Source organism: Lupinus angustifolius, chromosome LG05 (genome assembly GCF_001865875.1).
Source record: "Lupinus angustifolius cultivar Tanjil chromosome LG05, LupAngTanjil_v1.0, whole genome shotgun sequence".
Lineage (NCBI taxonomy): Eukaryota > Viridiplantae > Streptophyta > Magnoliopsida > Fabales > Fabaceae > Lupinus > Lupinus angustifolius.
The window spans coordinates 17,038,770-17,052,155 of NC_032013.1; the positions used below are offsets into that span (position 1 = coordinate 17,038,770).

Consider the following 13,386-nt stretch of genomic DNA (forward strand, 5'->3'; position numbering starts at 1 on the left):
TAAAAAACTAAAGATTTATTTGCGAGTTAAGTTTTGAAGTGAAAGCGACGGAAAGATTTCAAAGTCACGGAATGACTTATGAGATAACTGGAAAGTCGACTCTAAAATATTCTATTTCTCTTCCTCCGCTTCTAGAATCCAACATGCAAACAGAAACTAAGCAGTTTTTGAATGAAACCTCTCATTACAATTCTATGGTTTATACACCACATGTTGGTAGCAGGATGTCACTGTAAATGACATAACCGAAGCCAAAGATAAAAGCTTCACAATTTTGACACCAGCCATGGAAGAATCCTCACTGTTCATCCTTCGCGAAGAGGTATTTCACAAAGGTAATGGTAATTACATACCATATTAGCTGAAAACTAAGTCTAAACCAGTTGACAGTCACAGCACTTAATGACAAATGTAAATGTCTAATTGAAAAATATCATTTCTTCACTGAGAAGGCAATCTAATTAATGAAAAGGATTTGCCTGAGAAACCTGGGGATGTCATCAACATCTTCTCCACCTTCCATCAGTACCCCTCTCAAAAATGCGAGGCTGGTTCTTCGGAAAGGTTTCCATCCAGTGTGGATGTTCAATCATATAATTCCAATTCCTGAAGATGAGAAATATGATATTATATAGAAATATGAAAAGGTAGCATACAATAGTCACTCTGCAGATTTAGATAACATTCTAAAAGTTGAGACAGATAAGCGTAAAAAATGGACCAGACAAATGTGAAAATGGCCACTCAAAAGTTTGAATTGCAGAATCATAATTGAATAAAAATGAGCAGTTAATGAAAGGGTTTGGTCTTTTACAGTTCAAATTTGAATAATCAATAGTAACCAAACTCACTAGATGCAATCACAAGCCGGTCACATTTTATCCCTAGAACATTTATAGTTACATACAGAGTATTATCCTTACAGATAAATTAATAATTTCAAAAAAATCTGTCATATATCATCAAGATAGTGATAAAGAACATTGGAATAGTAAGGATGACTATCAGTATCTGGTGGTTTATGTGAGGGTTTATGGAATTCCAATTTAGTTAAGAATTCCATTCATTTGGGTTGTCTAGGAGTTTAATTTCATAACACTTCTGCAAAAATTTCTAGGCCTTTCTGTAATTTATAATTTGGTTCGAAGGATTATATTTAGAGTAATTAATATGGTTTCCTATCCTTATTATATTTTTCTATTTTTTTTATACTATCAAGGGTACCCCTAGGAGTCATAAGGTGGTCTGATGGTGAAGAAGGTGGTCGTAAGGAATGGAGTGCAGGAGGTTGTGTGTTCGAGTCCCACCATCAACAAAAAATGAGAGTTATAAGGGTGGTTGATCCTAGGGTGTAGGAGGTTGGGGGTGAAGTCTCACCCACAACAAAATACTAACATATTAACAACTAACATACTAACAATTGCCGATCAAAAAAAAAAAAAGGTATCCCCTCACCTTATGGTAATACTAATCCCTTTCGGGGTGCTTGGCTGCACCTCCCAACAGGTGTCGCACCCACGAACCGAATCCTTAACCTTTTGGTCTTTCTGGAGATCTAGTGGGGCCTTATACCACTAGACCAACGCCTTGTTGGTTAAAAGTGGCATGAGTCACAGGTTCATTATATGAATAGAAATAGCTAAACCATCAGGCTGGGAAAAGCAAAGGTAAGGATTAGTTTAGGATTACTTATTACCTAAATAACAAGCTAAGTGTAGTTCAGGTCTCAAAACTTTAAGATTATTGAATATCATACACCCGGAAAAATAAAAATGTCCTATTTTATTAGGCTCTCCTCTCTCCCATGTTCTTTCCTCTCCATGTCTTGTTTTGCGTTATTGTCTCCGCAGCATGAAATTGATTTCTCCCAGGCTTAAGAGAGACTTGATTTAATTATTTTTTTCATATACGTCATTATAACCTCTTGGTATTGACATTCAACAAGGAAATAAGATATTTTACCTTCTCAAAGTATCCACAAAATCTGGGGCCTCAGCAGTAGGTGAGGTAGAACAGATTGAAAGAATTTCTGAATCAGAATAATGCTGATGTGACAAAGCAATCTGATACTGGCGAAGAGTCCTAAATAAGAAAAGGCCAAAAAGCATCAATATATCAGAACAGAAGAGAAAGGAGATGGAAAAAGCGTATAAAAAATTCCTAACAAATAAAAAACCATATAACCAATACTCAATTATGCAAGGCCTGGCACAAATTATTCTTCTATTTTCTTTCTGCACTGGGTTCATCAGTACTTTTTACATGTATGGTTTGAAGAGGAATTCGTGAAACTTCAGAAGTTACCAGCGGCAAGGAGCAATTTTGAACCGATCAGTGCCAGTATCATATGTCTCTAGTAACTTCCCATTCCAATGGGTATCTTCATAAGAAGTAGATATTCGTATTCTTCTGATAATTTCATCTGGGCATCTAGAACTTCTATCAAAACTGGCTGGCACCAAAATTCCTGTTGTAGTATCCACCTGAAGTGGTGCATAAGATGTAAGAGGTAAGAATCCCTTCTAATGGTTTGAATACTCATGTAACCATTACACCAAAGAAGACTTGCAACAACTTTTGCCAAAATATTGAAAACAAATACGTGTCATGTTACAGTAAGTACTTTTAGCATCCCATAAGAAAAAAGGGAGGTCTGGTGCACGAAGGCTAAAACCTAGTAAGGTCTTGAGAAGAGGCTGAATGCTGGATTACACTTGTGACCAGATCACAAGGCAGTAACCTTACTTTCAGCATGCCATGTGGATATAATTTTAAAACTTGACAATGTTGCCTTTTTTAGCAAGAATTTTCCATGGATACCATGATTTTTAATGACTCTTGGTAGCTAGCTCACCGGTTCCTGTGTTGAGACGTGGCATTTTAACCCAGCATCAATATGCATTTTGAAAGTGTCTGTCACTATCCAGCTCATTTTTTTGTTAAAGTATGTTAATAACTAGTACATGCAAACAGATCTAGGACTCCACGTAGAAAGAAATGCCTGTGAATTATCCGTGAATGTGTAGATCATTCAAGTTGTCTACTAACAGTTCAGACATATTGCAAAAAAAATTAACATGAGGAAACACAAGAAGCACTCTATTGATGACAATACTAAACATGTATGTAGGTAAAGCTAGTGGAGAATAATCCATTTGGTATGCTTTATGTACCCGAGCTATAAACTTATATGTTTCATATTAATGTAGAGTACGAGGTTAATCACATGAAGTAAATGACCAGATATAAAACAATATTTAAAAGCAGGAGCTGACCACAAATCCATTGAAAAAGGGAAAAGTGATTCCATCAAGATCCCTTCTGGTATTATGTCCTAGAACACAGAGAGTTTTAATATGAAACTTCTCCTCTCTTGTCCACAATGTTTGAACAATCTTTGTACACAAAGGAAAGGAATAACCATCCAAATCTGCGTCGCTTTCTGATCCAGTGGTAACATTATCATGCTGCACAAAGTTCAACAGATGCAACTTAGATTATCCTGACTCTGAGTGAAAAGTAAATATTGAAAATTCACTAACAAAGAAGACCCTGGGGCCGGACTTGCGGTGAAACATCTTCGAAACCCCCAACTAGATGCACCTACAATTTTTTAATAAAGAAACTTTTCATTTAGAGAATAGGTAAGTGAAGAAGTCATTAAACAAACTGATGACAAAAAAATTGGTTAAAGTAGAAACTAAGAAAGGAAACACACATCGAACTCAATCTCCGTACTGTCATCAACAAGTAGAGATAGCATTTGAGAGAGGCCAGTTTCTACAATTTCTGGTGAATCCATATGGGCAACTGATATCCTGCAGTATCAAATTAAAATTGATATCATTATGAATGCGGAGTCTCTGTAGAACTTAATATACAGTGGACTTCTCATCTATATAGTAACCAACCCTTGTTCCTTACATTCCATTCCTTCGGTTCCGGATAACAAGGCCAACACAGGTTGTTGCTTCATCAGTGCCAACAAACTAGTGATGTGGGAAAGGAGAAAAACACATCAATACTGAGTTGAAGAAATAATTGTAAAACTCGCCACAATCAATTGAAATGTAAATTGGCAATCATACTCTTAGATTTGTTGAGTTCCTCGGATTATAAAAGCGATAATAGTTTTGGAACTACTGACTTATCTATAGAAAGGTCGGAACAAAAATTAATGCAATATTTTTAAGAGATTCCTCGGCTTTTGCTCATATATTTGTATCACTTTCTCTAACAAAAAAGAAGGCCAACATGAGCCCAAATAAAAGAAAAAAGATAAAAAAATACAGAAGACAAAATGTTATTGGTTGCGTGCCACAATGAACTAATTTAATATTAAATTACAATTTAACAAGCATTATATCTTAAATATTGCATAAAGGAAGGAGAATTACATTTGAACTAATAGGTTTTAGCTTAATAAGATTACAACAGGTTAAAAAGTTACATACATCGACGAATTCAGGGTTAACAGTAGCATATTCTCTTTGGAATATATAAACCACTTTTGATCTCTCCGGATTAGACTCATCAAACACAGAGAACTTCTTCTCTGGGTTAGCCTTGAAAGAGCTTGAAGCAGATACCAAAACAGGGTTTTCCAACAAAGCAAGTAGTATATCCTTTCCCTGTTCAGAAGCATAGAATGCCAGCCAGTTCACATGTTTATAGCATGATTATAAATAGCATGAAAAACCCTAATTAACAACTTCGCAGACGAGAACTCAGAAGATCGTGTGATTTTATTCTGTATTCCCTTGCCTTCTAGATGCAAGTTAGTAACATTTATTTAGGGAAGTAGTACATAGCAAATTGCAGATATGAGCTCCTAACAGGTAAAGTGATAAGTTAATGCACATGAAGCTGATATGTGCACTCCTAGTAGGACTGGCAATGAACCGATCTAACTCGACATTCGTTCGAAACTCGATTCGTTATTTAACTTGAGCTAAAAATTACACTCGTTAAATAAACAAGTCGAACTTGAACCAAGTGCAATTCGACTCGTTAGGTTCATGAACTAGTATATATATATTATATATATGTATGTATCTATGTATATATACGTGTAGAAAATATTTCATTTTATATATATTAAATAAATAATCATCATTCGAGTTGATGGACTGAACCAATTGAGCTAATTAGTTGAACTAAACAGTTCACGAACTCTTGACGAAGCAAACCAATTCGAGGTGACAAGTCAAACCAAACAGTTCGCGAACTTCAACTGAGCGAATTCGAGCTGGAAACATAATTCGTTTCGAACTCGAATCGAGTTTCGATCCAAACAAATCCTTATCGAGTTGAACCGAACAAAGCTCTGGTTCGGCTTGCTTCGAGTCCTATTCCTTCCTAAGGCTTTTTAGCTCTGCAGTAAAACTATCTGAATACCAAATTTTTAAATAAAACAGCAATGGTCCAAATAAAATATGTTGTATTTAAAAAAGGCAGAAATTTCCCTAATCCTCATATAAACCACAGTAACATAGATAAGTGATAAAGAAGATTCAGTTAACATTTCTCATTTCTCAAATTCTCTACAGAGTCATGATTTCAAAACCTAAATGAAATGGGTCTCATTTTCACTTTTCCTTCCTTCTATGATCATGTTCCTTCCTGAGGGTATTGTGGAAAATAATAAAAAAGAGAGAAAGGGGTTACCAGAGATGTTGAAGATGAATGTGTATGTGTAGAGAATGGAAGATCGTCAACGAATATCATGATTTTCAGGAGAAGCTGTTGACCTTCTCTGCTTTTGATGTCAATAGCAAAGTTTCATTTGAAGCTTCAAATCAATAAATAATAATTTCTGAGGAAAAGATGTAAGACTTCTTTAAGTTGTTATTCTATTATTCATCTTCATTTTCAATTACTTTAAAAAAAAGATGCAGTGTATTAATCATTACATTGTCAATTAGAGGTGTCAAAATGAGTGAGTATAATTAAATCAATCCGTCAAACTTTGAAAATTTATAGGACTTGAATATTATATTATATATTTTTTATTGAATCTCAACTTTTTAGCTTGAAACGACCAGACTTTATTAAAGTCGGACTTGAGATGGGCTTATCCGAACGTCTTCAGGCTACAGTTTTTCCTTAATTTTTATATTTTTTGCCTCTTTAGTTTGGTAATAAGTTGAAAATTATTTTATAAAATAAATTATAATAAAAATAGATAATAAATATTATGTTATGAACTTTGAATAAAAAATAGAGTAATATTCTATGACATAAATATTTATAAATTACAATAATGTTATAATTAAGTATTATATTATTTTTCCTATTTTTTTAGAATATTCATTTAAACACAATAGCAATATAGTGTATCAAATTGAATGAGAAAACAATAAACCATATAGATTTAACTTTTTATTTCTTAATTGTATATTTAATTAGATTTAACTTCTACAACAAAAATAGAATAAAGAAAATACATTTTACAACAAAACTAATGATAATAATTTACAATGAAAACGTTGATAAAACATACAAAAGATTTTCAGTTAGAACGTAAAGAATAATGATAATAATTATACCTTAACATATAGACTTGAGTCTATACAACTACTATAAACCAAATTGATTTTATTTTTGATAGTGTCAAATTTTATATAATAAAGTGAAGTTACAAATTAAATGTGTTAGGCACTGATAATCTCATATAAATGAGTTATGTTAAAAATCAAATATGTGGATTTGACATCACTCCTTAACTTAAATACAAGGCTTAATATCAACTAATATATCAATTGATATATATATTTTATAAATAGATTAAATATGTTAAAATTTAAATATTTTTAGTATTATGCAGGCCGACCCACCACAACTCATGACCCACTTAGAGTAACTTTGAGCTATAATTTAATATGCATAAATTGTATTCCGAATTTTTAGCTTGGTCCAGTTTAACCTGAATCTGATGTGAGTTAGCCCAAACTCATCTAGATAACCATTTTTAATATCTCTATTATCAATGTATAAAAATTATACTCATAATTGTTTTTTTTTGTATGTTGTAAGTGGAAAAGAAAAGTTTTGTTGGAAGAATAAGCATGTTACTTTACAGTTAATACAATTAGTTTTATCTAATGTCTATAATTAAATCTATATCTATAAAAAAAATTACTTTCGCTTTTCAGTCCAGGCTAATTAATAATTGTTTTGATAACAATATTACTATTGTACTTAGAAATTGAAATTTTTAAAATGAGTCTTGTGAAAACTCTTAATGTTCTTATAAGAGTACTGGGAATAGTATTTTTAAATTTGAGTTGGAATTTAAGTACTTGAATTTTCTTTCTAAATGTACTTTTGATTCCTCTTCTTTTTTCATTTGAAAATTTATTTTTAATGTTTTATTTTTGACGATTTTGATCCCCGATTTTCTAATTTTGATTGATTCTTCCAAAAATTAACTAATAATAGTAACCTATATACGGAAAGGACATATATTATTCGTGTATGGGCCTAAGTGGTATTTTATTTTTTAAATAGAAAACAATTACAATAATACTAAAAATAAAAAATTAATAACAAAAAAATATTTGTATTATTTAGCTTGGTGGCACGTCCCAATATTTGTAGTATTAAAACAAATTTTCTATTTTTTATTTTTAAAAGATGTTAAATAAATTTTGACATTTTTTATATTTGTAGTTGTTGTCTACAAAAATAAGAAATTAGTTCTTTTCTATAGGTGCCAAATTACCAAACTAAAATGATGAAGACTCATTTTTTTTTTGTCTTTGCACAACATTAAATGTTTGAAAACAAAATTAAGTTTTTTTTAAGAAAGGTATCATTTACCTTCTAAGTAAAGAATTAAATTAATTTATTTCTTTCGAGATTTATAATTACACCTTCTAATAAATATTATTTTCAGACGTCAAATTTTTAATATATTTGGGATCTAATGAATTTTTAGATTATTGAAGGATAAAGATGCTTCAAACCTATTAAACCTATTGTGAGACTTTCTTCTTCAACCAATGGCTACTCCTGTAGTCCTGTTTTCAAGTATTCCCTTCTTGAGACGAAACTCCTTCAATTCATCATACCCAAGAAACTATGTAGGAAGATGACTAAACTCACACTTGTAAAACTGAACAATGGCAATTTGACCTCCCTCTTATCAATTTTTACATCTTTATTCACTTTTTAATGATTGGAGCTTTCAAATTTCATGCATATGGATACATGAACTAGGAAATCATATCATTTCTAATACTGAAGGTCTAATATTAGATAAATATCGTGACATGTATCCATAAAAATATTTTATCAATATATATTTTAAATTATTTTTAAATAAAAAATTAATAAATCATAATACTCACTTTTACACGTTCTAATAATAGAGATAATTTCATACTATCAAATATCAGACAGTAAAAAATGATTCTCCCCAAGAAATTAAGAAGAAAATTAAGTAAAGTTGTGTTTCAATATTAAAGTTGTGGCATGGTTGCATAAGTGATTTGGCATACAACAATTAATGAATGCTAGTGTTGCTGCATAGCAATGACGTTTTTCTCACACAAAGTATTATTTTACCTAGAACTTTAGGCTTTTCCATTTTGTCTTTCCATTGTACAATGACACTTAATTCGGAACAAGGTATTTATAGCTGCATTAGGACTTGTAACACCATAACAAAAGGTTGTTGTTAAATCCTTCATCTTGTATAAGCTACCTTCATCATCAAGCAATTATGGCTGCCTTCTTCTTCACCCTCCTTTAATCTCTTCTATTTTGCATTGGGCCTTTATTTTCTCTTAGCCCATTTTCATTCCTTTGCTTTTATTTCTTTCTACTGGGCCTTTTGGTTAACAAGTCTATTTTGCCCCTTAGTCTCGTTATCGTTGGCTTCTTTCTATGTATAGGGATTAGTTAGTTTAATTGAATAACAATCTGGTTTTAACCAGTTTTGTATATGCGTTGAACAATCATCTTCTTCTTCGTTGACCTTGCGGTTCTTGCAAGATTGAATAAAAGTTTTTTTTCATTTTCTTTTCCTTTGTTCGTTGCGTTAAGAAGTTAAGAATCATCTTATTTTTTAGACTCGGTTTTCTTTTAAATATACTACATTTTTTCTTAAACAAAGACAAAATTTATCTTGTATAGTATATATTGTGAGTAGGGTTTTCCTCGGTCCTTGGTCGAACTCCTTAGGGACTTATCTTAGGGCTAATCACCATTCGTAGTGTCGGATCGCAAGCTTATCATTCATCATTGGGTATGATACCATTCACCTTACATCATTCTATTTTGTTTTCTTTCACCATTTCCAACTTCAACCTTATCCTAAGTTTTTCTGCACTTGCATTTTTGTTTTACACCATAAAACTTTTGAATCTAACTAAGTTAATTAGTTTCTCCCCTGAAATGATCGTTTGCGAGGACCTTAGAAGTATTTTCACATCAAATATGCTATATGTTACTCAAATAGCAGGGAACACTTATCATGCATGCATTTAATAAATCACATTTCTTAAATCAAATTTTCTTGTTCTACTATCTGAAACTTGTTATGGTAATTAAATTTCAATGACATTTTCATTAGTAAATGGCTATTCTATTTTTATAAGTGGCTAGTAAACATCAACATCTTCAATGCTATGATGAGTATTGATTAGTACTCCTTGCTGAAAATTGGACACTGATGAAAATAGAGTTTATGACTATAAAAACAAAATTATAAAAATAATATCACACAACTAAAATAGATTTGAGAAAAGAAATTAATGCAATATTTAGTATGGAAAAAACTCTCTCAAAATGTTAACAAGTAGATAAATGTTACGGTTATCATTGATATATAAGGGAGAATAGTGATTTCATTAGCTGAATAGGAGTATATAACATTATAACTCCCTCTATATAAAATTTATATGAGAAAAACATTTAGAAGACTTTACAATTATGAGTGTCAATGAAAAAATAAATGTTTGTATTGAAAATGTAAGAGTTTTATACAGTGACGAATCTAGAACCCAGATGCAGGGTATGCAATATATATTAAAAATTAAAATAATTAATTTCTATGTTATTTCACATTTTGAAATCATTGGTCAATTCGTTTTTAATGTTGTTGAGCAATATTCACTAATTATAAGTTGCTAGACAATCATTTATACACTCATATTTCATTATGTTGTGCAACCTATTTTTTATAATTTTCATAGTTGAAAAAGAACACTTTTTATGGTTGTATTGCTAACATCAAAAGAAGATAAACTAATAGATAAATAATGTGTCTTCCAGTTTTAACCAACTTACCATAAAGATTATTCATTCCTTTCAAATAAGAAAACTCAATACTGCTTTATATATCAATGATTTAAGTCTCAAGTTAATTATCAAATACCGTCGATGCTGTTGAACAAAAATCAGTAGATAAAACTTTGCAAATTCAATTAGTTTTGTCATATCAAAACCAGAGAATAAATCGACTAGACTCAAACAAGATATTCAAAGAAGCAACTGGATATTTGTCTCATAGAAACGATCATGAAGTTATTTTAAATTGCATATGCATAATATTATAAAATATTCAACACAATAATAATTATTTTATTTTTCACTAAACATGCCATTTTATAAAATAAATAAATTTTGGACTAGTAGAGTTATAAAAAAATTGTAATATCTATGTATTATTAATGTAAAAATTTATACACAGTCATTATATCATCCACAATTTATTATGATTACTTTTTTAGAGAATTGATAAAGGAATCGTATATAGAACTCATATAGTGTCATTACATACACTTTTGTCTATAAATAATATACATATTTTTTATAAAAAAACATCAGGGTGTGCATTTGCACACCTTGCCATTCTACATAGCTTCGTCAATGGTTTTATATACTATCACTGCAATATTACTGTTAATATTTTATTATTATTAACTCTTCGAAAAATAATACAAATAAATGATAGATAATATATTGATTCTATGTAAATCTTTACAGTAATGATGCATAGATATTACACTCAAAATTTTATATGTACTCACAATCAATGTATGAATCATTTATTCTTCTTATATTTAAAAGTAAAAAAATGATAATTAAATATGATATCCCATAATAGACTGAAATTGTAAACAACTCCATCATCAGTCATATATTTTATCTCAACCCAACTTATATTCACTTACTCTAATGTAAGTTTTTTAAATTTACTCTTAATTATAGTTACGAATTTTAGGGAAATCTAATAATTGAATTAGTAAGTAAATCTAAATCATTGAATTTCCTTATAAATGATAGCTAAAATTAAAAATAAATTTAAAAAATTTACTCTTAAAATAAGTGGACCTATACTTCCACCACAGGAAGCTTTTCTTGAGAGCCACATATCCGAGAGTTGCAGGATGAGCTCAACTTCATCCCAATGGAATAAATTAATTCATTGGTTCACCATATATATATACACACATATACATATATACATACATATACATATATATATATATATATATATATATATAACATTAAAAATGTTTTGATTTTTCAGACAAGATACGTTTTTTATATTGCCATCAAAATCATGTTTTGCTTCTTCTGACCATCTCAGTTATGTAAATGAATTAGAGCCTTTAGATGTAATTAAGATGAGATTGATAGTAACTTTAAGAGTTAAGCTTGGGGTAACTTCATTGGCGACAAATGCATCACTATAAATTTATAATTAAATAGATTTTTTTATCAGGTAATTAAATAGATTTATCTCATATGAATTATGAAGACGATGTGATTATAACTATTATTTCTTAATCATGTAATAATATATATAATACTCTTTCTACCCGGTGACTATCCTCCATTTACCCCGAGTATCTAGTACAGTATTTATCATCTCTTTGTTACCCGCCTCAGATTCTACCCTAGTTATATCTAGGCTATCCTTCATCCGCCCCGAGTATCTAGTACAGTATTCATCATCTCCTCATTATCCGCCTCAAATTCTACCCAGGTTATATCTGAGTTGTCTTCCATCTGCCCTGAGTATCCAATACAATATTCTTTATCTCCCCGTTACCCGCCTCAGATGGGCCCAATTGTGGTAGGTGCTATAAATGCTCATGACGCAAAATGCCTCTAACCCACTATTTAATGCACATTTGACCCCACCATTAATGTGCTACTGACTCGCCTTCAATGTCAGCTAGCAGGCCACCTGCCACGCCACCTGCACATTCCACATGCCACGTCGCTTGCACATTTCACCTGCCCCTGAAAATTCGACAATAACAGATCTACAGGACAGGCAAGGATGACTAGAGTACATCCATTGTACTTGTTAGATGCTGGCCAATGGCCAGATGTCATCTCAATATTTCCTAAACTCTATAAATATGAGAGACCACACATGGAGTATAATTAATTTTCATTCCTTTATTTATTATTACTTGCTCTAACCTCTCTCTTATTTACTCCCCTTATCTCTCTAGAATATATTACTGACTTGATCGTCGGAGAACCTTTTCAGGTACCTCCCATAGTGAGTCCAGACAATACTCCGACCAAGCTTTCTGATCTCTCACATTCTATCGTGCATCCATCTCCGACCATTTTTTACCTATCACCGACCATTCCCTCCTAATACAAAAGAACATGGCGCCGTCTGTGGTTTACCTACAACATGGTGACCACCCGTAACCAAGCTCAACCACCTAGCCAAGAAAATCTGCTCAACACAAACATTCCCCCAAATCATGACACCCATTCTATTGACCCTCAAACACTAGTACAACTATCTCAACATGTCAGCCAAAGTCATTGCCCCAACCACACCCCAAAAGCACCCACTACTCAACAACTCCTCTAAATGATCCAAACTCAATGCCATATCATCCAACAACAAATCCAACTACTAGCCGAGCTTCGCCAACATAGACCCGAACCCAGTAACGAACCCTCGCGACTAGTTGCTGATGAACACTTCATAGAATCCGTCGAAGCTTCCAGGCTAGTAGCTCCCCCAAACACAAAAACCACCCAGAGAACCCATCCCTCCAACCATAACTCCTCATGAGCAAGACACATTTTCACTAAAGCAATCACGTCTTCACCACTCCCCAAGCATCTAATCCGCCCAAACAACATCGACCAGTATGATGGAACGAGTGACCCACATGATCACTTAGATGCCTTTGAAGCCTCAATGTTTTTCCATGGGACAACTGACCCTATCATGTGCCGAGCCTTTCCTCTCACTTTGAAACACGCTGCGTTGCAGTGGTTTACGCGGCTAGCAGCGAATAATATTGATCAATGGACTACTCTATCCAATGGATTCAACATCTGGTTCACAACAAGCAAATAACAACACCGTTCTTCATACACCTTGTCGCATATATG

At 32.1% G+C, this 13,386-nt stretch overlaps 1 protein-coding gene across 2 annotated transcripts; it reads right to left on the reverse strand.

Annotated features, from left to right (window-relative positions):
• LOC109347925 lies at positions 298-5,786 on the reverse strand. 2 transcript variants are annotated; one of them, XM_019588047.1, is made up of 9 exons: positions 5,680-5,767; positions 4,455-4,634; positions 3,925-3,989; positions 3,719-3,818; positions 3,565-3,603; positions 3,276-3,467; positions 2,305-2,483; positions 1,963-2,082; positions 298-606 (listed from the first exon to the last, which is right to left on the reverse strand). In XM_019588047.1, exons 1-9 carry the CDS (start codon positions 5,725-5,727, stop codon positions 501-503), a joined length of 1,029 nt encoding a protein of 342 aa, XP_019443592.1. In that variant the 5' UTR covers positions 5,728-5,767; the 3' UTR covers positions 298-500. The 2 variants fall into 2 exon arrangements, with proteins under 2 accessions (XP_019443592.1, XP_019443591.1); XM_019588046.1 differs by having other exon boundaries at positions 301-606; positions 4,455-4,631; positions 5,668-5,786.

Excerpts from the sequence above, each read along its gene's own strand:
- LOC109347925 (XM_019588046.1), bottom strand. The coding sequence starts at position 5,727 with ATGATATTCGTTGACGATCTTCCATTCTCTACACATACACATTCATCT. Across the intron at positions 4,632-5,667 it reads ATTCATCTTCAACATCTCTG|GGAAAGGATATACTACTTGC; the intron begins GTAACCCCTTTC and ends GCTTCTGAACAG. Across the intron at positions 2,083-2,304 it reads AAAATTGCTCCTTGCCGCTG|GACTCTTCGCCAGTATCAGA; the intron begins GTAACTTCTGAA and ends TTTCTTATTTAG.